Source organism: Musca autumnalis, unplaced genomic scaffold (genome assembly GCF_047663935.1).
Source record: "Musca autumnalis isolate F117 unplaced genomic scaffold, ASM4766393v1 scaffold_4, whole genome shotgun sequence".
NCBI classification, from domain to species: domain Eukaryota; kingdom Metazoa; phylum Arthropoda; class Insecta; order Diptera; family Muscidae; genus Musca; species Musca autumnalis.
This window is the reverse complement of record NW_027411977.1, coordinates 217,560,139-217,586,139: the sequence shown is the minus strand read 5'-3', so window position 1 is coordinate 217,586,139 and position 26,001 is coordinate 217,560,139. Positions and strand designations below refer to the sequence as shown.

The 26,001-nt window shown below is 29.5% G+C and overlaps 1 protein-coding gene across 5 annotated transcripts in view; it reads right to left on the bottom strand.

Annotated features, from left to right (window-relative positions):
• LOC141403902 (adenylate cyclase type 2-like) overlaps positions 1-26,001 on the bottom strand; it is a 184,970-nt gene that overhangs the window by 37,489 nt on the left and 121,480 nt on the right. For 4 of the 5 annotated variants that reach the window (XM_073986988.1, XM_073986989.1, XM_073986990.1 and 1 more), the window contains exons 3-7: positions 23,295-23,492; positions 17,040-17,162; positions 7,662-7,856; positions 7,304-7,531; positions 2,254-2,381 (exon numbers count right to left, since the gene is read on the bottom strand). In XM_073986988.1, coding sequence (XP_073843089.1) covers positions 2,254-2,381; positions 7,304-7,531; positions 7,662-7,856; positions 17,040-17,162; positions 23,295-23,492 — 872 coding nt within the window. The remainder of the gene's footprint in view (positions 1-2,253; positions 2,382-7,303; positions 7,532-7,661; positions 7,857-17,039; positions 17,163-23,294; positions 23,493-26,001) is intronic. The other variant, XM_073986992.1, reaches the window with a different exon arrangement.

Sequence of the window (26,001 nt, the reverse complement as noted above, 5' to 3'; positions counted from 1 at the left end):
TGCTTTAGAAATAGTTGTCGCTAACAACCTTTTCCATAGAAATAGTTGTCGATAACAATATTTTCCATGGAAATAGTTGTCGATAACAATTTTTTCCATGGAAATAGTTGTCGATAACAATTTTTCCATGGAAATAGTTGTCGATAACAACCTTTTTCACGGAAATAGTTGTCGATAACAACTTTTTCCATGGAAATAGTTGTCGATAACAACCTTTTTCACGGAAATAGTTGTCGATAACAACTTTTTCCACGGAAATAGTTTTTGATAACATTTGTTCCATGGAATAGTAGTCGATAACAACTTTTTATATGGAAATAGTTGTCGATAACAACTTTTTCCATGGAAATAGTTGTCGATAACAATTTTTTCCTTAGAAATAGTTGTCGATGACAACCTTTTCCATGGAAACAGTTGGCGATAAAAACTTTTTCCATGGAAATATTTGCGAATAACATCTTTTTCCATGGAAATAGTTGTCGATAACAACTTTTTCCTTGAAAATAATTGTCGATAACACCTTTATCTGTGGAAATATTTTTCGATAACAACTTTTTCCATAGAAATAGTTGTCGATAACAACTTTTAATATGGAAATAGTTGTCGATAACAATTTTTTATAGAAATAGTAGTCGATAACAACTTTTTCCATGGAAATAGTTGTCGATAACAACTTTTTCCATGGAAATAGTTGTCGATAACAACTTTTTCCATGGAAATAGTTGTCGGTAACAACTTTTTCCATGGAAATAGTTGCCGATAACAACTTTTTCTATAGAAATAGTTGTCGATAACAACTTTTTCCATAGAAATAGTTGTCGATAACAACTTTTTCTATAGAAATAGTTGTCGATAACAACTTTTTCCATGAAAACAGTTGTCGATAACAACTTTTTCCATAGAAATAGTTGTCGATAACAACTTTTTCTATAGAAATAGTTGTCGATAACAACGTTTTCTATAGAAATAGTTGTCGATAACAACTTTTTCTATAGAAATAGTTGTCGATAACAACTTTTTCTATAGAAATAGTTGTCGATAACAACTTTTTCTATAGAAATAGTTGTCGATAACAACTTTTCCTATAGAAATAGTTGTCGATAGTTGCCGATAACAAATTTTTCCATGGAAATAGTTATCGATAACAACTTTTTCCATGGAAATAGTTGTCGATAATAACTTTTTCTATAGAAATAGTTGTGGATAACAACTCTTTCTATAGAAATAGTTGTCGATAGTTGCCGATAACAAATTTTTCCATGGAAATAGTTATCGTTAACAACTTTTTCCATGGAAATAGTTGTAGATAACAACATTTTCTTTACCCCCTTCACCCGCTTTATTAAAAACCCTTGCCATCCTCTCTTTGTCACAAAGGCTTATTGTATAGAGCTCTTCCACCGCCCATTGCGAAAAAGGTCAATCCTAAACAACAAAAAACAATTACTTAAACCCCAGCCTGCCTCTTTATCCTTTGTAATGAAACATTTACAGTTCGATAAATCCTCATTTAAAATTAGAATCAGAATATTGATTACATTGTTTGTGGACTTAACTTTACGCCAACATTTCAACAAAATCAGAAGATTAAACAATTTGTTGAATATTTATGGCCATCCCCATTGGAGGCTGGAGGTCAATTTGTTAAAAATTCAAATAAATTCTCAAAGATTAAGGAAAGTCTTTTATATCCTTTGGGGCCATATCATGGATTTTCCTCATATTTTAGATTGCTTGGTATGTCTACCTCTCCCGCTTTCTTTCTCTCTATTTGTAATTCCATAGATTTTTGTCGTGTTGGTTGTCCAACACCTGGTAGATATTAAAACAAGTGTTTGTCATGTTGATGTTGTTCATGGCATCAATCAAAGTTCCAGCTTGTATCGGTGGTTGTTGTTAGGTGGGTTAAAGGGGTGGCAGCGGTTGTTGGTTCACAACCACAGTATCCTTGTGTTGCTGGTTTTTATTATGTCAGCCTACGAGTACACTGGAAGAGAGTATACGTAGTTACTTGTGTGTGTGTACGTATGTGTTTGTTGATTTGTTTGCTCGAGAATTCAATAACAATTTGTTTACATTTCCAAAGTACATCATCGCTGTTGGTGTCATCTACATAAATATTGTATTTTGCAAAATGTTTACAATTGTGTGGGAATTTTGTTTAGAAGTGAGTATGTGTGTGTATCCGTAGCTAAATATGTGTGGGTTGGCAGATAAAAGAATATAGAATGGTTTAGTTCATAATCTACATACCTGATTGCATCAATCATTTGTAAACCCATATTGACACAGTTCGATGCATGTTGAGATCTCGAAACGGGCAGGCCAGAGACACAGTAATAACAATCGCCCAAAATTTTAATGCGGAGGCAGTGATTTTCCTGGAAAAATGTTAGATTCGTATTATTTTACATAAAACAGTTGATTGAAAATAAGATTAGCAACATTTTTCCATGAAAAAGTCATCGCTAAAAATTTTTTCTATACAAGAAGTTATCGATAATAACTTTTCTATAGAAAAAGTCATCGATAAAAATTTTTCTATAGAAAACGTCATCGATAAAATTTTTTCTATAGAAAAAGTAATCGATAACAACTTCTTCTATAGAAAAAAATCATCGATAACATCTTTTTCTATAGAAAAATTCATCGATAACAACTTTTTCTATAGAAAAAGTCATAGATAACAAATTTTTCTATTGAAAAATTCATCGATAACAACGTTTTCTATAGAAAAAATCATCGATAACAATTTTTTCTATAGCAAAAAGCCATCGATAAAATCGATGACATTTTGTTAAAGAAATATTCATAACATATTTTTATATAAAAACATCGATAACAACTTTTTCAGTAGAAAAAATCATCGATAACAGCATTTTCTGAAGAAAAGTCGTCGATAACAATTTTTACTAAAGAAATAATCAACGATAACATGTTTTGCTTTAGAAGTAGTAATCGACAACAACTTTTCCTATAGAAAAAAATCTATAACAAATTCTTCTATAGAAAATGTCACCGATAACATGTTTTTGTACAGAACTGTCATCGATAACAAATTTTTCTGTAGAAAAAAATCATCAAAAACAAATCTTACTGTAGAAAACGTCACCGATAACAAATTTGTATGTAGAAAGTCACTTCTTCTATAGAAAACGTCATCGACAACAACTTTTCCTAGAGAAACCCTTATCGATAACATTTTTTTCTAAAAAAAGAGTCATCGATAACAATTTTCTTCTAAAGAAATAGTCATCGATAAGAAGTTTTCCTAAAGAATAAACATCGATAAGAACTTTTTTTATTGAAAAAATCATAGACCACAATTTTTCCCAAAGAAGAAGTCATCGATAACAACTTTTTGTTAAGAAATAGTTATCGATAATACATTTTTCTAAAGAAAAGCTCATCGATAACAACTTTTTCTGTAGAAAAAATTAACGATAGCAACTTTTTCTGTAGAAAATGCTATCGATAGCAATTTTTTCTATAGAAAAATCATCGATAAAAACTTTTTCTACAGTAAAAACACATCGGTAGCTAATTTTTCTATTAAAAATGTCATCGATAAATTTTTTTCTATAGAAAGAGTCATCGATAACAATTTTTTTTCTAAAGAAATAGTCAGCGATAAGAAGTTTTGCTAAAGAAAAAACAACGATAACAACTTTCTGTATAGAAAAAATGATCGACCATAATTTTTCCCAAAGAAGAAGTCATCGATAACAACTTTTTGTTAAGAAATAGTTATCGATAATACATTTTTCTAAAGAAAAGCTCATCGATAACAACTTTTTCTGTAGAAAAATTCAACGATAGCAAAATTTTCTGTAGAAAATGCTATCGATAACAAATTTTTCTATAGAAAAATCATCGATAACAACTTTTTCTATAGATAACGTCATCAAAAAAGTAATCGGTAACAACTTTTTGTAAAGAAATATTTATCGATAACAACTTTTTCTATAGGAAAAGTCATCGGTAAGAAAAAATTCTAACAAAATATTATCGATAACAACTTCTTTCTAGAAATATAAATCGATGACAACTTTTTTTTAGAAACTGTCAGTAATAACAACTTTTGCTATAGAAAAAGTAATCGATAACAACTGTTTCTATAAAAAAATCATCGATAAAAATTTTTCTACAGAAAGAGTGATCGATAACAATTTTTTAATACAGACAATGTAATCGATAATAAATTTTCTTATGGAAAAAATCATCGATTAAATTTCTTCTGCGAAAAAAGTCATCGATACCAACTTTTTCTATAGAAAAAGTCATCGATAACAACTTTTTCTGTTATCGATAAGAACCTTTTTTTTGTTGAAAAGGTAATCGATAATAACTCATTATTTAGGAAAAGCCATCGATTGTTATACAGAAAAAGTGATCGATAACAATTTTTTATACAGAAAATGTAATCGATAATAATATTTTCTACTGATAAAATCATCAAATTTTTCTGCCGCAAAAATCATCGATAACAATTTTTTCTATAGGAAAAATCATCGATAGCAACTTTTTCTTTAGAAGGAGTCATCGATAATAACTTTTTCTATGAAAATAATCAACGATAACAACATTTTCTGTAGAATAGTTAACCGATAACAACTTATTACATAGAAAAAGTAATCTATAACAATCGATAAAATATTACAAAATTATAAAGTAATCGATTACAACAATTTCTATACAAAAATTTATCAATAACAACTTTTTCTAAAAAAAGTAATCGATAAGTAATTGATAGCAACCTTTTCTATACAAAAAGTCATCGATCAATTTTTTATACCATTTCTTATGGAAAAAATCATCGATTAAATTTTTTCTGCGGAAAAAGTCATCGATACCAACTTTTTCTATAGAAAAAGTCATCGATAACAACTTTTTGTAAAGAGACATTTATCGATTATACATTTTTCTGACGAAAGGCTCATCGATAATAACTTTTTCTGTAGAAAAATTCAACGATAGCAACTTTTTCTGTAGAAAATGCTATCGATAACAAGTTTTTCTATAGAAAAATCATCGATAACAGATTTTCTATAGATAACGCCATCAAAAAAGTAATCGGTAACAACTTTTTGTAAAGAAATAGTTATCGATAACAACTTTTCCTATAGGAAAAGTCATCGGTAAGAAAAAATTCTAACAAAAATTATCGATAACAACTTTTTTCTAGAAATATAAATCGATGACAACTTTTTCTTTCGAAATTGTCAGTGATAACAACTTTTGCTATGGAAAAAGTCATCGATAACAGCTGTTTCTATAATAAAATCATCGATAAGAAACTTTTTTGTAAAAAAGGTAATCGATAATAACTTATTATATAGGAAAAGCCATCGATAAAAATTGTTCTACAAAAAAAAAAAAAAATGATCGATAATAATTTTTTATACAGAAAATGTAATCGATAACAAATTTTCTTATGGAAAAAAGCATCGATTAATTTTTTTCTGCGGAAAAAGTCATCGATACCAACTTTTTCTATCGATACCAACTTTATCGATCAGGTAATCGAGAAAAACCCATTATATAGGAAAAGCAGTCGATAAAAATTATTCATTAGAGAAAAGTGATTTTTATACAGAAAATTTAATCGATAATAATATTTTCTACTGATAAAATCATCGAATTTTTCTGCGGAAAAAGTCATCGATACCAACTTTTTCTATAGGAAACGTCATCGATAACTACTTTTTCTGTTATCGATCAGGTAATCGAGAAGAACCCATTATAAAGGAAAAGCAATCGATAAAAATTATTCTTTAGAAAAAGTGATTGATTTTTATACAGAAAATATAATCGATAATAATATTTTCTACTGATAAAATCATCGCATTTTTCTGCTGCAAAAATCATCGATAACAACATTTTCTATAGGAAAAATTATCGATAGCAACTTTTTCTTTAGAAGGAGTCATCGATAACAACTTTTTCTATGAAAATAATCAACGATAACAAAATTTTCTGTAGAAAAGTTAACCGATAACAACTTATTACATAGAAAAAGCCATCGATAACAAATGTTTCTATTTAAAACAATCATCGATAGCAACTTGTTCTTCAGAAAAAACATCCATAACAACTTATTCTTCAGAAAAAAACATCGATAACAACTTTTTCTATAAAAATAGTGAACGATAAGATGTTGTTTTATAGAAAAAGGTATCGATAACAACTTTTTCTATAGAAAAATTCATCGACAACAACTTTTTCTATAGAAAAATTCATCGGACAACAACATTTGCTATAGAAAAAGTCACGAATAACAACTTTTGGTGTAGAAAAAGTAATCGATAACAAGCGATAAAGAAAATTATTAAATTATAAAGTAATCGATAAAAATATTTTCTATACAAAAAGTCATCAATAACTACTTTTTCTAAAAAAGTAAATGATAAGTAATTGATAACAACTTTTTCTTTACAAAAAGTCATCGATAATAATTTTTTTCTATAAAGATGTCATCATATTTTTCTAAAGAAATAATCTTCAATGAAAAATGTTTCTGTAGAAAAAGTCATCGATAACAATTTTTTCTGTAGATAACGTGATCGGTAAAAACTTTTTGTACTGAAAAATTAATCGGTAACAAATTTTTATACAGAGAAATAATCGACAACAATTTTTTTTATCGATAACCACTTTTTCTAAAGATATAGTAATCGTTAGCATTTTCTCCTGCAGATAAAGTCATTGATAACAACTTTTTCTCTAGAAAAGGTAATGAAAAATAACTTCTACTACCGAAGAAATCATCGATAACAATTTCTTTTTTTAAAAAAGTCACCGAAAATAATATTTTCTAAGAAAAAAGCAATTGGCAACAACTTTTTCTAATGAAAATGTCATCGATAACAAATTTTATACAGAAAAAGTTATCAATAACAAATGTTTGTACAAAAACGCCGATAACAACTTTTTCTGTAGAAAAGGTAATCGATAACAACTTTTTCTATAGAAAAAACATCGATAACACATTTTTTTAATGAAAATGTCACCGATAGCAAGTTTTATACAGAAAAAATTATCAATAAAAATTTTTCTACAGAAAAACTAATTACTTTTATACAGAAAATGTCATCGATAGCAAATTTTTCTATTAAAAAACGACATAGAAAAAAACTTTTATATGGAAAAGGCCATCGATAACAATATTTTCTATAGAAAATGTTAACGATAATAATTTTTCATACAGAAAAAAATGCCTCGATTACATTTTTCCTATACCAAAAGTCATCGATAACAGTTATGCTATAGAAAAACTTCAAGATTTTCCCGTCTTATCACTCACCTGTGCAATTTGATCGAAACGTCCGAACAGATCATTCAAAGTCTTCACCAAATCACTGGCAGTCAATTGTTCCGATAATGGTGTGAAATTGACAATATCCGCATATAAAATCGAAACATTATTGTGACGTTGAACATGCAGCTCATGGAAACGGGTGGCCGATGAGTTGCTTTGACCACCAGCCCTCTGGCAAGCATCAGCCATTTTCAGCATAATGCTGCGTTTAACCTAAAAACGAAATCGACCAAAAATGTTTTTGTATTTTTGTTGCAATTGTTTAAATTTATCAACAAAATATTGGTCATTGTGTATTTTTGTTGTTTTTGTTATGGTATCGCCAAAACCAAAAAATACTAACCTCTGCGGCAATATAAGCTGGTATTACGCTTAGCAGCAGCTGTTCCTGCTGTTCACGTTCACATTCCAGTTTGACACGTTGTTCGATGCCCGTCCGTGTGCCATCCACGGTGCGTGTGTGGGCAGCATCTGACATTATGCGATAGTAGAGACCGGAAACGGATGCACTGGCCAACATTACAATTTCACCAAATAACTGCAAAATAATAAACACAAACAACAAAGTATGAACACAATTAAATGAAATATTTTCGGTTAAGTGGGAATTGTTTTGCAGAACAACAACAACACCAAACCAACCAACAACATAAATTAAGTTAACATTTTTTTGCTAACTATTATTAAAAGTGACTTAAAGTATTTTTTAATTATTGTTGATGAGTTTTTCTAAAATTTTTTTTTTCGTTTACTTTTTCCACGGAAAAAGTTGTTATCTATTACTTTTTCCGCAGAAATAATAACCGTCGATAAATTGTTCTATGAAAAAGTTTTTATAGATGATTTTTTCAATAAAAACGTAGTTATCGATGACTTTTTCTATAGAAAAATTTGTTATCGATGATTCTTTTCAATAGAAAAAGTAGTTATCGATGTGTTTTTCTATAGAAAACGTTGTTATTTCTTACCTTTTTTATGTAGAAAATTATAATCGATGACTTTTTGTTTTAAAAGTTCGTTATCGAAGACATTTTCTATGGAAAAAGTTATTATCGTCGGTGATATTTTTAACCGTTATTATCGATGAATTCTTCAATAAAACATTTTGTTATCGATGGCTTTTCTCATAGAAAAAGTTGCTATCGATGCCTTTTTCCATAGAAAAAAGTAGTTATCGATGAATTTCTTGTAGAAGTCGTTGTTATCAATTACTTGTTCCAGCGAAAAAATTAGCATCGATTACTGTGTCTATAAAGAAGGCTGTTACCCGTGAATTTTCAAAAAGGAAAATTGTTATCGATGACGTTTTCTGTAGGAAAAGTTGATAACGAAGATATTTTGCATAAAAAAGTTTTTATCGATAACTCGTTACATTTAAAAAAATATTTTCGATTTATTTTTTATAGAAAAGGTTGTTATCGATTAGATTTACTACAGAGAAAATGATCATCGATGTCCTTTCTGTAGATAATTTTGGTATTTGTTTCACTATTTATACCCTACACCACTATGTGGGGAGGGTATTATAAGTTGGTTTTGGCCAAAAAGTTTGTAACGCATCGAAATAATGGTCGTAGACCCATACTTATATATACCAAAATGAATGTCTCGACGAGCTGAGTCGATCTGGCTATGTGTGTCCGTCCGTCAGTCCGTCCGTCCGTCCGTCTGTCCGTCTGTCCGTCTGTCCATCTAAACCTTGTAATCACGCTACAGGTCGCAATTTTGATCGGATCGTCACGAAATTTTGGATATTGATGGGGGTCCCGGAGGGGAAGAAGCCTATTGATTTTGGTGATGGTCGGATAATATTTAGGGGTCGGAAAGGGCAAAAAACTTAGGTGGATAAAAAGACAACGTTTTTTTCCAAAGCCAATATCTCAGCTTCTACATGGGGTATACCAAAAGCAAAACCTGACAATGAAAGTAGAAAATATCACCTTTCTACTGATGTAAAGAAGGTGCTCGTAGGTGATCAAACAACGAAGATATCACAATAGTAGCAAATAAAACCCCAATTTTAATTTTTGCGATTTTAATTATATTGACGAATATCACAGCTTTGGTTGGAAACTTTCCAAAAGCAAAGTCTCACTATGAAAGTAGAAGATCCCGTCTTTACAATGACGTAAACTAGGTCGGCGTAGGTAACCAAATAACGGAGATATCGCAATAGTCGGTAATACATCCCATTTTTCTATTTTTTTGGAAATCACGCTGCAGGTCGCAATTTTGATCGGATCGTCACGAAAATTTGAGGGTTAATGGGGGTCTCATAGATGAAGAAGCCTATTGATTTTGGTGATGGTCGGATAATTATTAGGGGTCGGACTGGACAAACACTTATTTGGAGAAAAGTCAACATTTTATTTTAAAGCCATTATCTCTGTTTCTTTAAGAGGTACATCAAAAGCAAGACCTGGCAAGGAAAGTAGAAAATATCACCTTTACAACGATGTAAATGTAGGTTGTCGTAGGTGGTCAAATAGCCGAGATATAGCAATAGTCGATAATGCGTCCCATTTTCCGATTTTTTTTGTAATCACGCTACAGGTCGCAATTTTGATCGGATCGTCACGAAATTTTGGGGGTTAATGGGGGTCCCATAGAGGAAAAAGCCTACTGATTTTAATGATGGTCGAACAATATTAAGGGGTCGGAATGGGCAAAAACTTATTTGGAGAATGGTCAACGTTTTATTTCAAAGCCAATATCTCTGTTTATTTAAGAGGTGTAACAAAAGCAAAACCTGGCAAGGAAAGTAGAAAATATTACCTTTACAATGATGTAAAGTAGGTTGTCGTAGCTGCTCAAACAACAGAGATATCGCAATAGTCGTTAATGCATCCCATTTTCCGATTTTTTGTAACCACGCTACAGGTCGCAGTTTTGATCGGATCGTCACGAAGTTTTTGGAATTTTATGCGGGTCCCACAGAGGAAGAAGCCTATTTATTTTGGTTATGGTCGGATAATAGTCAGGAGTCGGAATAAGCGAAAAGCTTATGTGGAGAAAAGTCAACGTTTTTTTTCTTATGAGAATATTTCCGCTTCTAGTAGAAGTATTCCAAAAGGAAAGCCCGCCAATGGAAGAAGAAAATATGTCCTTTACATTGACGTAACGTATGTTGGAGTAAGTGGGCAAACAACCGAGATATCGCGAAATATATTATAAAATATATGGGGGTTGATGGGGGCCCCACAGAGGAAGATGCCTATTGATTTCGGTGATAGTCGGATAATATTTAAGGATCGGAATGGGGAAAAACTCATGTGGAGACAAATTTAAAATTGTATTCTTTGTGAATATATCGATTTCTAGTACGGTTATTTCAACGGCAAAGCCTGTCAATGGAAGAAGAAAATATTACCTGTACATTGGTGTAAAGTAGGTTGGCGAAGGTGGTCAAACAAGGGATATACCACAATAGTCGGTAATGCATCCAATTCTTCCATTCTACAGGTAGAAATTTTGATCGGATGGTCACAAAATTTTGGTTGCTTATGTGGGTCCCAGAGAGAAAGAGGCATATTTTTTTGATTAAAAGCTAAAATATGTTTGGTGGTAGTCGGATTATGTTCCCTAAAATAAATGTTTACCAGTGAAAAGCTTATGCACAGGGGTAGTGGTGTAGGGTATCACATGGTCGGCCCCGTCCCGACTATAGCCTTTGCTCACTTGTTTTTCTATAAAATTGGTTATCGATAACATTTTCCGAAGAAAAAGCTTTTATCGCTAACTGTTTTCAAAAGAAACGTTGTTATCGCTGAATTATTCTAAACAAAAAGTTTTTATCGATGATTTTTTCTATAGAAATGTCGAACATTTTTCCACAGAAAATCTATTAATTTTACCATAAGAAGTGACGTCGATGACAAGCTGTTATCGATTACTTTTTCTACAGACAAGATTTTTATTGATGAGCTTTCCTATAGAGAATGTTGTTATAGATGACCTTTTCTATAGAAACAATTTTTTTAACAATGGCTTCTTCTACAGATAGAATTCTTATCAATAACTTTTTCTACGGAAAAATTAGCAGTAGATGACTTTTTCGATGGAGTGGTTATCTATTATTTATTTTATGACAAAAAAAAACTTGTTATCGAGGTTTTCTTTTATAGAAAAAGTTGATATCGATTATTGTTATCGATAACACTTTTCAACGGTGGCAAAATACCCCTCAGTAATGTTGGCGACATTTCCTGAGTATTTCAGCCTTTTAAAACTTCTCTACAAGTGGTGTCTTAGACACGCCGTTCGGACTCGGCGATAAACAGTAGGTCCCATATCATTGAGCTAAATATGAATCGGGGTGCACTCATTGATATGAGAGAAGTCTCCCTTGTCCCTTCTGGGATGTTTGTGGAACAATTATATATATAACTTGCTATCGATTACTTTTTCAATAGACAAAACTTGTTATCGTTCGTTGTCTTTTACTACAGATAATGATGTTATCGATGCGTTTTCGATATCAAACATTGTTATCGATGAATTTTTTCATGGAAAAATTTGTAATCGATGATTTAATCTACAGAAAAATTTTTTATCGATGAATTCTTTTATAAAAAATTGTTATCGATGACTTGTTCTGTCAAAAAATTATTGCCGATTACTTTTTCTATAAAAAAGGTTGTTATCGATAACCTTTTATACTTAAGCGGGGTACACACGATCAGTTTTGACTGTCGATGTTTCGTAAATATCGATAAATGTCAAACTGTCGATGATTTTGTTCATGGACAAATTTGTAATCGATGACTTTATCTACAGAAAAAGTTTTTATCGATGACTTCTTTTATAAAACTGTTATTATCGACAATTTTTTTTATAGAAATTGTTGCTTTCTAGGCCATTTTTTATAAAAAAAATTGTTATCGATGACTTTTCTATAAAGAAAGTCGTTATCGATGACATTTTTAGAGAAGAATTTGTTGTCGATGACTTGTGCTACAGAAAATGTTGTTATCGATGAAATTTTCTATAGAAAAAGTTTTTATCGACAATCTTTTTCATTGGAAAAGGTTGCTATCGATGATTTTTGCTGCAAAAATTTAATATCGATGATTTTTTTATATAAAATAGAAGAAGTTATTACCTATTACTTTTTCTATAGAAAAAGTTTTTATCGATGCGTTTGCGATAGCGAATGTTGTTACCGATTACTTTTTTCATGGAAATTTTTGTTTTCGATGACCTTTTCCATAGAAGAAATTATGATCGGTTAATTTTTCTATAGAAAAATTTGTTATCGATTCCCTTTTTTTCTACCAAAAGTTTTTCAGTGTTTTCTTTCACAGAAAATGTGTTATAAGTGAGTTTTTCGATAGAAATATTGTTAACGATGACTTTCTAATAGAAAAAGTTGTTACCGATTATTTACTTTATAGAACAAATTTTTATCGATTTGTTTTTTCTTCTATTAAACGATTATTACTGATGTCTTTTTCTATGGGAACAGTTGTTATCTATAGCAAAAGTTGTTATCGATAAATGTTTCTACAGAAAAAGTTGTTATCGATGTCGTTTACTACAACAAATATTGTTGTCGATGTTATCTTGATAGCAAAATTTGCAATAGATAACATTTTCCCTTTGAAAATTTGTTATCGATGAATTATTCCCTAAAAAATGTTGTTATCACCGACTTTTTGCATTGAAAAGTAATTTTCGAAGACTTTTTCAATAGAAACAATCGCTAACGATACAGTTTTTGTAGAAAAGGTTGTCATCGATCACTTTTTCTTTAGAAGAATGTGATATTATCGATAGAAAAATTTGTTTTCAATGACCTATTCTACAGAAGTAGTTGTTATCGATGACTTCTGCTCATAGAAAAATTTATTATCGATGACTTTTTGTGAAGAAAAAATGTAATCGATACATTTTATCTATAGAAAATATTTTACTCATGAAATTTTCTATGGAAGAATTTGTTATCGATTACTTCCCCATAGAAAAAATAGTTTCGACAAGTTTTCCTTGAGAAATGTTGTTATCGATGAATTTTTCTATAGAAAAAGTTTTTATCGACAATCTTTTTCATAGGAAAAAGTTCTTATCGATGATTTGTGCTATAAAAAGTTAATATCGATGACTTTTCTATAGAAAATGCGTTATCGATATCACTTTCTATGGAAGAAGTTATTATCTATAATTTTTTTCTATAGAAAAATTTGTTATCGATGCGTTTTCGACAGACAAAAGTAACTATCTTTAGCTTTTTTTAATGAAAAACTTGTGATCGATAACTTTTCCTACAGGATCGAGAAAGTTATCGAAAATCGAAACTATAGTAGGACATACTCCTTGGAGAGTAATGCCAAATTTTCTTCACTAATAAATTCGTTGTTTAAAATATTAAACTAACAAAAATGGGATTAAGCCAGACTATTTTATAATATAACAAAACGGAGAAAGTTGTTATCGATGCCTTTACTGTTGCAAATATTGTTGTCGAAGCGGTTTTGATAGCAGAGGTTATAATCGAAAATTTTTCCATTTGAACAAACAACTTTTAGCGACGATTTTTAATAGAAGAGTAATTATCGAGGACTTTTTTATGGAAACAACAACTATCGATACCGTTTTTGTATAAAAAGTTGTTATCGGTGACTTTGTTCTATAGAACAGTGACTTTATCCGTAGATAAAGTTGTTATCGATGAATTTTCCTATAGATAAATTTGCTATCGATGAGTTTTTCTATAGAAAAAATTGTTATCGATGAGTCTTTCTATAGATTAAGTTGTTATCGATGACTTTTCCTAAAGAAAAGTTCTTATAGATAACTTCTCCTATAGAAAATGTTGTTATCGATAACTTTTTATAAAGAAAAAATGTTATTTTCTACAGAAAAATTATTATCGTCGAATTTTTTCTAAAGAAAAAGTAGTTATCGACAAGTTTTTCCCAAGAAAAAGTTGTTATCGATGACTTTTTATACAGAAAAAGTAGTTATCGTTGACTCTTTTTTATAGAAAAAATCTTATCGATGATATTTTATATAGAAAAAGTAGTTATCGATGTGTTTTTTCTATAGAAAAAGTTGTTATCGATGAGTCTTTCTATAGAAAATTGTTTGAGACGAGTCTCTCTATTGAATAAGTTGTTATCCATTGCTTCCATAGAAAGAGTTGTTATCGATCACTTATCTAAAGAAAAATTTGTTATCAATGACATTTTCTATGGAAGAAGTTGTTATCGATGAATTTTTATACAGAAAAAGTAGTTATCGTTGACTCTTTTTTATAGAAAAAACGTTATCGATGACACTTTATATAGAAAAAGTAGTTATCGATGTGTTTTTCCATAGAAAAATTTGTTTTCAGTTAGTTTTTTTATAGAAAAAATTCTTATCAATGACTTTTCCTATTGAGAAAGTTGTTATCTAGGACTTATCCTATAGAAAATTTGTTATAGATAACTTCTCCTATAGAAAAAGTAGTTATCGATAACTTTTTATAAAGAAAAAATGACTCTTTTTTATAGGAAAAGTTGTTATCTGAAGAAAAAGTTGTTATCGAAAAAGTTGTTACCAATTACTTCTTCTACAGAAAAAATTGTTAACGATGACTTTTCCTACAGAAAAAAAGTAGTTATAGATGACATTTTCTACAACTTCTATAGCAGAAGTTGTTATCGATGACGTTTTTTTATGGGAAAAGTTGTTACCAATTACTTTTTTCGATGACTTTTTCTACTGCAAAAGTAGTTGTCGACTCTTTCTACAGAAAGATTTACTGTCGATCACGTTTTCTACAGAAAAAAATGTTATCGATGAAATTTTATATAGAAACAACAGTTATCAATGAATTTTTCTATAGAAAAGGTTGTTATCGATGAGTCTTTCTATGTTATCGTCACCAACTTCTACAGAGAAAATGTTATCGATGACTTTTTTTACATAAAAAGTAGTTATCGATGACTCTTTTTACAGAAGAAGTAGTTATTGATGACTATTTCTATGGAAAAACGTATCGGTTATGATTTTATATAGAAAAAGTAGTTATCGATGAGTCTTTCTGTATACAAAAATGTTATCGATGACATTTTATATAAAAACGTAGTTATCGATGAATTTTTCTATAGAAAACATTGTTATCTATGCGTTTTTTTATAGCAAGAGTTATTATCGATATAAAAATTTTTTATCGATGACTTTTTCTTTTCATAGGAAAAATTTTATTTTGTTTTTCAATTTTATCGATGACAGTTGATATAGAAAAAGTATTAATCGATGAGTTTTTCTATAGAAAAATAGTTATCAATGACTTTTTTATAGAAAAACGGACTTTTTCTATAGTAAAAGTTTTTATCTATGCTTTTTTCCAAAGAAAAGGTTGTTAGCGATCACTTATCTAAAGAAAAAGTTGTTATCTATGGAAAAAGTGGTTATCGTTGACTTTTTCTACAGAAAAATATTATCTATGACTTTTGCTGCAGAAAAACTAGTTATCGATAACTTTTTCTACAGAAAAATTAGTTATCGATGACTTTTTGTACAGAAAAAGTAGTTATCCATGATAACATTTTAGATAGGAAAAGTTGTTATCGATGAGTCTTTCTATAGAAAAAGTAGTTATCTATGAGTTTTCGATAGAAACATTTGTTATCACTGATGTTTTCTGTAGAAAAAGTATTACTTCGTGAATATTTTAATTAGAAAATCACTTATAATAACCTCCTAAAACCTAAAATTTCTTTTAAGCGTTTTGAAATTATTTATCTTTCAGCGATAGGTTACACATTTACCTTCACATTGATAGTTCATGTGTAATTCATGCCTATTTCTCGTTACCTTGGCCTTTACCTTGTTTGCACTTGGAATAGTCACTAAAATCCCACAACAAGTTTAACTACATGGAATTGTTCTACACTCCCCTTTACCCTCTCTCCCTGTGCCACCCACATATTGATTCGTGTGGAGAAAAAAAGAAACAGAAAAACATGAACATAAATTTAAAACCAGACATTTTGTTGCACACTTAAGTTTTGCAACAAATGTCAGATGACTTGAGGAGATAAACTAAAGGCAATTCCAATTGCCAGGCAGGCATCCATATAGTGAGCAGCCATACACCACAGTGTTCAGGGGATGTTGATGTTGTTTCCGGCATCAAGGACATAGTAGAGCCATTTTGCAAATGTGTTGTGAATTACTATCATGTTTAATAGTTTTTTTTTTGTATGTATGTATGCATGTCCTTTGAGTGCAGGACAAAAACAACTACAACAACAAACATATGCTGGCTGCTTTTCAATGACATTTCAGGTTGTTGAAAAATTTATGATTTTTAATGACTTGGTTTTTGAACACAACAAAATGGTTTAAGCCACAAAAACAACACCATTTAAATTGACATTCAGTTGATAAAGTGTCGTCCTTGCTTCCGGCCTGTTGCATTTTGTGCAAACGAAATAAAACCGATTTAAACTATGCGAGGCTACATATTTTTCTAATTAGCTTTGTAAAAATCCCTCTAAACACACATCCCTCTTCCTTCGCCCCCTCTCTCCCTCATTGTCATTCATCACTTGACTTTTTTGTCTCTTTTATACAAAACCCCGATCCAATTATAATTTCATTTTCACAAAAATCATAGTAAAGTGTAGTCGTTGTTGTTGAAAGTGATGTTGTTGTTGTTGTTGCTGGTTTTTGGTGTTAAAATTCATTGGCATCCTTTTTGAATGGATGGGGAGGTTGGGCAGCTACTTACCACAGGCAAATTAGGCGAATAGTCCGGTGCAATGCACAGGCGATAGACAACATGTATGGCCGTCATAAATAGGGCCAAGACCACAGACACTGGCCACGATATTGGCAGCATTGTATGAATACCCTGGAGGCAAATGAGAAAAGAAAAAAAAAAGAATTAAAACGACAAATACAGAAACATAATTAATATGGAAATGCTATGAGATGTTGTTGCTGTTATTACTTTATTGCATTGTTGTAATTTTGCGTGTTTGAGCTGTTGAATGTTTTGAGACATTGGGGACTTGTTTGGTTGGCATGCATTTTTGTAACGCATTTATACAAAAGTTGTTATCGATGACCGTGTCTATATAAGAATTCAATATCGATGACTTTTTCTATAGAAAAAAGACAATATCGATGATTTTTTTTAGAAAAATTTAATATTTATGACATTTTCTAAAGAAAAAAATTCACTAACGATGACTTTTTCTATAGAAAAACTCACTTACGATGATTTTTCCTATAGAAAAAAGTCACTAACGATGATTTTTCTATAGAAAAACTCACTACCGACGACTTTTTCTGTAGAAAAACTCACTAACTATGACTGTTTTCTGTAGAAAAATTCAATAACGATGACTGCTTTTATAGAAAAACTCACAAAAGATGACTTTTTCTGTAGAAAAACTCACTAACGATGACTTTTTCTATAGAACAACTCACTAACGATGACTTTTTCTATAGAAAAACTCACTAACGATTACTTTTTCTATAGATAATTCACTAATGATGACTTTTTCTATAGAAAAACTCACTAGCGATGACTTTTTCTATAGAAAAACTCACTAACGAAGACTTTTTCTTTAGAAAAACTCACTAACGAAGACTTTTTCTATAGAAAAACTCAAAAGCGAAGACTTTTTCTATAGAAAAACTCACTAACGATGAATTTTTCTATAGAAAACTCACTAACGATGAATTCTTCTATAGAAAAACTCACTAACGATGACTTTTATTATAGAAAAACTCACCAACGATGACTTTTTCTATAGAAAAACTCACTAACGATGACTTTTTCTATAGAAAAACTCATGAACGATGACTTTTTCTTTAGAAAAAATCATTTCCAATTTTTTTCTATAGGAAAACTCACTAACCATGACTATAGAAAAACTCACTAACGATGACTTTTTCTGTAGAAAAACAAACTAAGGATGACTTTTTCTATAGAAAAACTCACTAACGATGACTTTTTCTGTAGAAAAACAAACTAAGGATGACTTTTTCTATAGAAAAACTCACTAACGATGACTTTTTCTATAGAAAAACTCACTAACGATGAATTTTTCTATAGAAAAACTCACTAGCGATGACTTTTTCTAGAGAAAAACACACCTACGATGACTTTTTCTTAGAAAAACTTTTTCTTTAGAAAAACTCACTAACTATGATTTTTCTATTGAAGAATTCAATATCGATGACTTTTTCTAATCTTTCTACGATGACTATAGAAAAACTCACTAACGATGACTTTTTCTCTAGAAAAACTCACTAACGATGACTTTTTCTATAGAAAAACTCACTAACGATGGCTTTTTCTATAGAAAAACTCACTAACGATGACTTTTTCTATAGAAAAACTCACTAACGATGACTTTTTCTATAGAAAAACTCACTAACGATTACTTTTTCTATAGAAAAATTCACTAATGATGACTTTTTCTATAGAAAAACTCACTAACGATGACTTTTTCTATAGAAAAACTCACTAACGATGACTTTTTCTATAGAAAAACTCACTAATGATGACTTTTTCTATAGAAAAACTCAATAACAATGACTTTTTCTATAGAAATATTAAATATCGTTGACCTTTTGTATGGAAAAATTTAATATCGATGAGTTTTTTATAGAAAAATTCAATATCGATGACTTTTGCTATAGAAAAATTCAATATTAATGACTGTTTCTATGGGAAAATTCAATATCGATGACTTTTACTATAGAAAAAAATCAATATCGATGACTTTTTCTGTGACGATGACTTTTGCATAGAAACATTTAATATCGCTGACCTTTTCAATAGGAAAATTCAATATCGATGAGCTTTTCTATAGAAAAATTCAATATCGATGACTTTTTCTATAGAAAATTTCATTATCGATGCCTTTTTGTATAGGAAAATTCACTAACGATAACTTTTTCTATAGAAAAACTCACTAACGATGACTTTTTCTATAGAAAAACTCGCTAACGATGACTTTTTCTATAGAAAAACTCACTAACGATGACTTTTTCTATAGAAAAACTCACTAACGATGACTTTTTCTATAGAAAAACTCACTAACGATGACTTTTTCTATAGAAAAACTCACTAGCGATGACTTTTTCTATAGAAAAACTCACTAGCGATGACTTTTTCTATAGAAAAACTCACTAACGAAGACTTTTTCTATAGAAAAACTCACTAACGATGACTTTTTCTATAGAAAAACTCACTAATGATGACTTTTTCTATAGAAAAACTCAATAACAATGACTTTTTCTATAGAAAAGTTAAATATCGTTGACTTTTTGTATGGAAAAATTTAATATCGATGAGTTTTTTATAGAAAAATTCAATGTCGACGACTTTTTGTATAGAAAAACTCACTAACGATTACTTTTTCTATAGAAAAATTCACTAATGATGACTTTTTCTATAGAAAAACTCACTAACGATGACTTTTTCTATAGAAAAACTCACTAGCGATGACTTTTTCTATAGAAAAACTCACTAACGAAGACTTTTTCTATAGAAAAACTCACTAACGATGACTTTTTCTATAGAAAAACTCACTAATGATGACTTTTTCTATAGAAAAACTCAATAACAATGACTTTTTCTATAGAAAAGTTAAATATCGTTGACTTTTTGTATGGAAAAATTTAATATCGATGAGTTTTTTATAGAAAAATTCAATGTCGACGACTTTTTGTATAGAAAAACTCACTAACGATTACTTTTTCTATAGAAAAATTCACTAATGATGACTTTTTCTATAGAAAAACTCACTAACGATGACTTTTTCTATAGAAAAAAACTCACTAACGAAGACTTTTTCTATAGAAAAACTCACTAACGATGACTTTTTCTATAGAAAAACTCACTAATGATGACTTTTTCTATAGAAAAGTAAAATATCGTTGACTTTTTGTATGGAAAAATTTAATATCGATGAGTTTTTTATAGAAAAATTCTCAAAAACTCACTAATGATGACTTTTTCTATAGAAAAACTCAATAACAATGACTTTTTCTATAGAAAAGTTAAATATCGTTGACTTTTTGTATGGAAAAATTTAATATCGATGAGTTTTTTATAGAAAAATTCAATGTCGACGACTTTTTGTATAGAAAAACTCACTAACGATTACTTTTTCTATTGAAAAATTCACTTATGATGACTTTTTCTATAGAAAAACTCACTAACGATGACTTTTTCTATAGAAAAACTCACTAGCGATGACTTTTTCTATAGAAAAACTCACTAACGAAGACTTTTTCTATAGAAAAACTCACTAAAGATGACTTTTTCTATAGAAAAGTTAAATATCATTGACTTTTTGTATGGAAAAATTTAATATCGATGAGTTTTTTATAGAAAAATTCAATGTCGACGACTTTTTGTATAGAAAAACTCACTAACGATTACTTTTTCTATAGAAAAATTCACTAATGATGACTTTTTCTATAGAAAAACTCACTAACGATGACTTTTTCTATAGAAAAACTCACTAACGATGACTTTTTCTATAGAAAAACTCACTAATGATGACTTTTTCTATAGAAAAACTCAATAACAATGACTTTTTCTATAGAAAAGTTAAATATCGTTGACTTTTTGTATGGAAAAATTTAATATCGATGAGTTTTTTATAGAAAAATTCAATATCGATGACATTTGCTATAGAAAAATTCAATATTAATGACTGTTTCTATGGGAAAATTCAATATCGATGACTTTTACTATAGAAAAAAATCAATATCGATGACTTTTTCTGTGACGATGACTTTTGCATAGAAACATTTAATATCGCTGACCTTTTCAATAGGAAAATTCAATATCGATGAGCTTTTCTATAGAAAAATTCAATATCGATGACTTTTTCTATAGAAAATTTCATTATCGATGCCTTTTTGTATAGGAAAATTCACTAACGATGACTTTTTCTATAGAAAAACTCACTAACGATGACTTTTTCTATAGAAAAACTCACTAACGATGACTTTTTCTATAGAAAAACTCACTAGCGATGACTTTTTCTATAGAAAAACTCACTAACGAAGACTTTTTCTATAGAAAAACTCACTAACGATGACTTTTTCTATAGAAAAACTCACTAACGATTACTTTTTCTATAGAAAAATTCACTAATGATGACTTTTTCTATAGAAAAACTCACTAACGATGACTTTTTCTATAGAAAAACTCACTAATGATAAATTTTTCTATAGAAAAACTCAATAACAATGACTTTTTCTATAGAAAAGTTAAATATCGTTGACTTTTTCTATAGAAAAAAATCAATATCGATGACTTTTTCTGTGACGATGACTTTTGCATAGAAACATTTAATATCGCTGACCTTTTCAATAGGAAAATTCAATATCGATAAGCTTTTCTATAGAAAAATTTAATATCGATGACTTTTTCTATAGAAAATTTCATTATCGATGCCTTTTTGTATAGGAAAATTCACTAACGATGACTTTTTCTATAGAAAAACTCACTAACGATGACTTTTTCTATAGAAAAACTCACTAGCGATGACTTTTTCTATAGAAAAACTCACTAGCGATGACTTTTTCTATAGAAAAACTCACTAACGAAGACTTTTTCTATAGAAAAACTCACTAACGAAGACTTTTTCTATAGAAAAACTCACTAACGATGACTTTTTCTATAGAAAAACTCACTAACGATTACTTTTTCTATAGAAAAATTCACTAATGATGACTTTTTCTATAGAAAAACTCACTAACGATGACTTTTTCTATAGAAAAACTCACTAATGATAAATTTTTCTATAGAAAAACTCAATAACAATGACTTTTTCTATAGAAAAGTTAAATATCGTTGACTTTTTGTATGGAAAAATTTAATATCGATGAGTTTTTTATAGAAAAATTCAATGTCGACGCCTTTTTGTATAGAAAAACTCACTAACGATTACTTTTTCTATAGAAAAATTCACTAATGATGACTTTTTCTATAGAAAAACTCACTAACGATGACTTTTTCTATAGAAAAACTCACTAATGATGACTTTTTCTATAGAAAAACTCAATAACAATGACTTTTTCTATAGAAAAGTTAAATATCGTTGACTTTTTGTATGGAAAAAATTAATATCGATGAGTTTTTTATAAAAAAATTCAATATCGATGACTTTTGCTATAGAAAAATTCAATATTAATGACTGTTTCTATGGAAAAATTCAATATCGATGACTTTTACTATAGAAAAAAATCAATATCGATGACTTTTTCTATGACGATGACTTTTGAATAGAAACATTTAATATCGCTGACCTTTTCAATAGGAAAATTCAATATCGATGAGCTTTTCTATAGAAAAATTCAATATCGATGACTTTTTCTATAGAAAATTTCATTATCGATGCCTTTTTCTATAGGAAAATTCACTAACGATGACTTTTTCTATAGAAAAACTCACTAACGATGACTTTTTCTTAGAAACACTTTTTCTTTAGAAAAACTCACTAACTATGATTTTTCTATTGAAGAATTCAATATCGATGACTTTTTCTAATCTTTCTACGATGACTATAGAAAAACTCACTAACGATGACTTTTTCTATAGAAAAACAAACTAACGATGACTTTTTCTTTTTCACTAGCGATGCCTTTTTCTATAGAAAAACTCACTAACAATATTATTCATGGAAAATGTTGCCATTTTATTTCCGATGACATTTTAGCTCCGATAACCAACTATGTAACATAATCCATAAAAATTTGAAAACACGTTTTACAACAAACACTTAATTGGTGTTTGGGGACAACAACTTCCGATTATTGTGCATGTAATGCATTGCATCGGAACAACATTTGCCAATGATGGCAAACTTCCGTTTCCGATGATATAATGGTAATGCGTGTCTCCCATATGCAGATATTCAAAAGTCTCACACACACACATACACAATGAAACTCTTTGAGTACAGTTTTCGATTAATTACAGACAGGCCCAATATCTTTACAAACTTACCAGGAATACAGCAAATAACGGTAATGGCGCCAATTCTTCACCCGTAATTGCGGCTATCGTTCCCAACGAGAATGTGGTCACAATGGCAAAAGCCAATGCGGCGGCGGGTGAACTTAAAACGGCTGGGAATTGCAGAGCGGTTAATATGCTGGCCGATATTAGAGCTGCCAAGGCCAGCAGCAGGGTGTGCAACAATTCCTGAAATTATTAAAAAAGAAGAGGAAGTGAGTGAAGGAGGAGGAGGCAAAAGAGAGAATGAAAAGGTATGGTAAAAGAAAGCAGAGCATAGAAATCCATGATTTTTTCCTTATGGATGATTTTTTTTGTATAAAAAGTTGTTCTCGATGACATATCGATTACATAGTCTTTGAAATCGATCACATTTTAATCGATTTTTCTATAACAAATATTTCTATAGAAAAAGTAATCGATAAGAAATTTTAAATAGAAATAAACATCGATAACATCTTTCTCTATGGAAAAAGTCATCGATAAAAACTTCTTCAATAGAAAGAGTTGTTTTTCTATAAAAAAAAGTAATCGATAACAACTTTTTCTATAGAAAAAGCGATCGATAAAAGCATTTTCTATAGAAAAACATCGATATAATCTTTTTCTATAGAGACCGTAATCTATAACAACTTTTCTATAGCACAGTCATCGATAACAGCTTTTAATACAGAAAAAGTCATCGATAACAACGTTTTCTGTAGAGATAAAAACGTTTTCTATAGAAAAAGGCATCGATAATAAATTTGTCTACAGAAAATAATCGACAACAAATGTTTCTACAGAAAAATCTATAGAAAACCTATCGATAACACCTTTTCAGATTGAAAATCATCATCGATAACAACTTTTTCTATAGAAAAAATCTTCGATAACAATTTTTGGTAGAAAAAGCAACGATGAAAAATTGTCTATGCAAAAACTAATCGATTACAAATTTTTCTATAGAAAAGGTCAACGTTAACAAATTTTCCTATAGGAAGTGTCATCGATGACAACTTTTTCTATAGAGAAAGTTATCGACAACAATTTTTGCTAAAGAAAAAGTAATCGAGAACATGGTTTTCTATTGAAAAAGTTATCGATAACAACTCTTTTCATAGAAAAAGACATCGAAAACTTCTTTTTTCTATTGAAAAAGTCATCGATAACAACTTTTTCTATAGTGAAAGTCATCAATGACAAATTTTTCATCGATAACAACGTTTTCTATAAAAACTGTCACCGATAACTATTTTTTCATAGATTTTGCTAGAGAAAAATTATCGATTTAAAATTTTTCCATGGAAAAAGTCATCGATAACAAACTTTTGTATAGAAAAATTTCCACAAAAAAAAATCATAGATATAAATTTTTGCTATAGAGAGAGTCATAGATAACAACGTTTTCTATAGAGAAAAATCATCGATAACAATGTTTTCTACAGATAACGTCATCGAAAACAAAGTTTTCTTAAGAGAATGTGATCGATAATAACATTTTCTATAGAAAAAGTAAACGATAACGTAGTTTTCTATAGAAAACGTAATCGTTAACAACTTTCCATATAGAAAAAGTCATAGTTAAGAAACTTTTTATAGAAGCAGTCATGGATAATACATTTTTCTATAGAAAAATCCATCGATAACAACGTTTTCTACGAAAACTGTCATCGATAACAATTTTTTAAAATTATTCCATGGAAAAAGTTATCGATAACAATTTTTTTATAGCAAAAGTCATTTATAACTAATTTTCCTAAAGAAAAGTTATATATGACAACGTTTTCTATAGAAAATGTAGTCGATAACGTCATTTTCTACAGAAACTCTCGATTTTTCTAGAGAAAAGTTGTCGATTTACAATTTTTTTATGAAAAAGGTCATCGATAACAAAATTTTCAATAGCGATAACAATATTTGCTACTGAAAAAGTAATTTTTCTATAGCATAAGCCATCTATAAAATATTTTCTAAATAAAAGTAATCGATAACAACATTTTCTATAGAAAAATCTATCGATAACAACTTTTTCAATAGAAAAAATGTTTATCGATTACTTTTTTCATTACATAAGTTGCTATTGATTACTTTTTCTATTGAAACAGTTGTTATCGATTATTTTCTATATTGAAAAGGTTGTTATGACATTTTCTATTGAAAAAATGGCTATCGATAACTTTTCCTGTAACATTTTTTGGCGAACAATTTGCTATCGATGTTTTCTATAGAAACTCCTATTTTTGATAGAAACGACTTTTTCTATAGAAATATTAGTTATCGATAACTTTTGGTGTTATCGATTGCTTCTTCTATAAAAAATTTTATTGATGGCCTTTTCCTTTTCTATGGATATTTGAAATCGATGGATGTTGTTATCGATGGCTTTTCCATTGAGTAGGTTGTTATCGATGACATTTTCTATTGAAATATTTGTAATCGATGACATTCTATATGGAAAAAGTTGTAACCTGTTAGGAAAGTTGATATTATTTACGATTTTTGCTGTAGAAAAAGTAATTACCGAATACTTTTGTTATATAAAAAGTTGTTATCGATGACGTTTTTGAAGGAAAAGTTTTCGTCGACGGTATTTCTCTGAAAAATTGTTATCGATGGCTTTTTTTAAGAAAACGTAGTTATCGATGACTTTTTCTATAGAAAAAGTTGTTATCGATGATTTTTTTGTGGGAAAAGTTTTTATCAATTATCTGATATA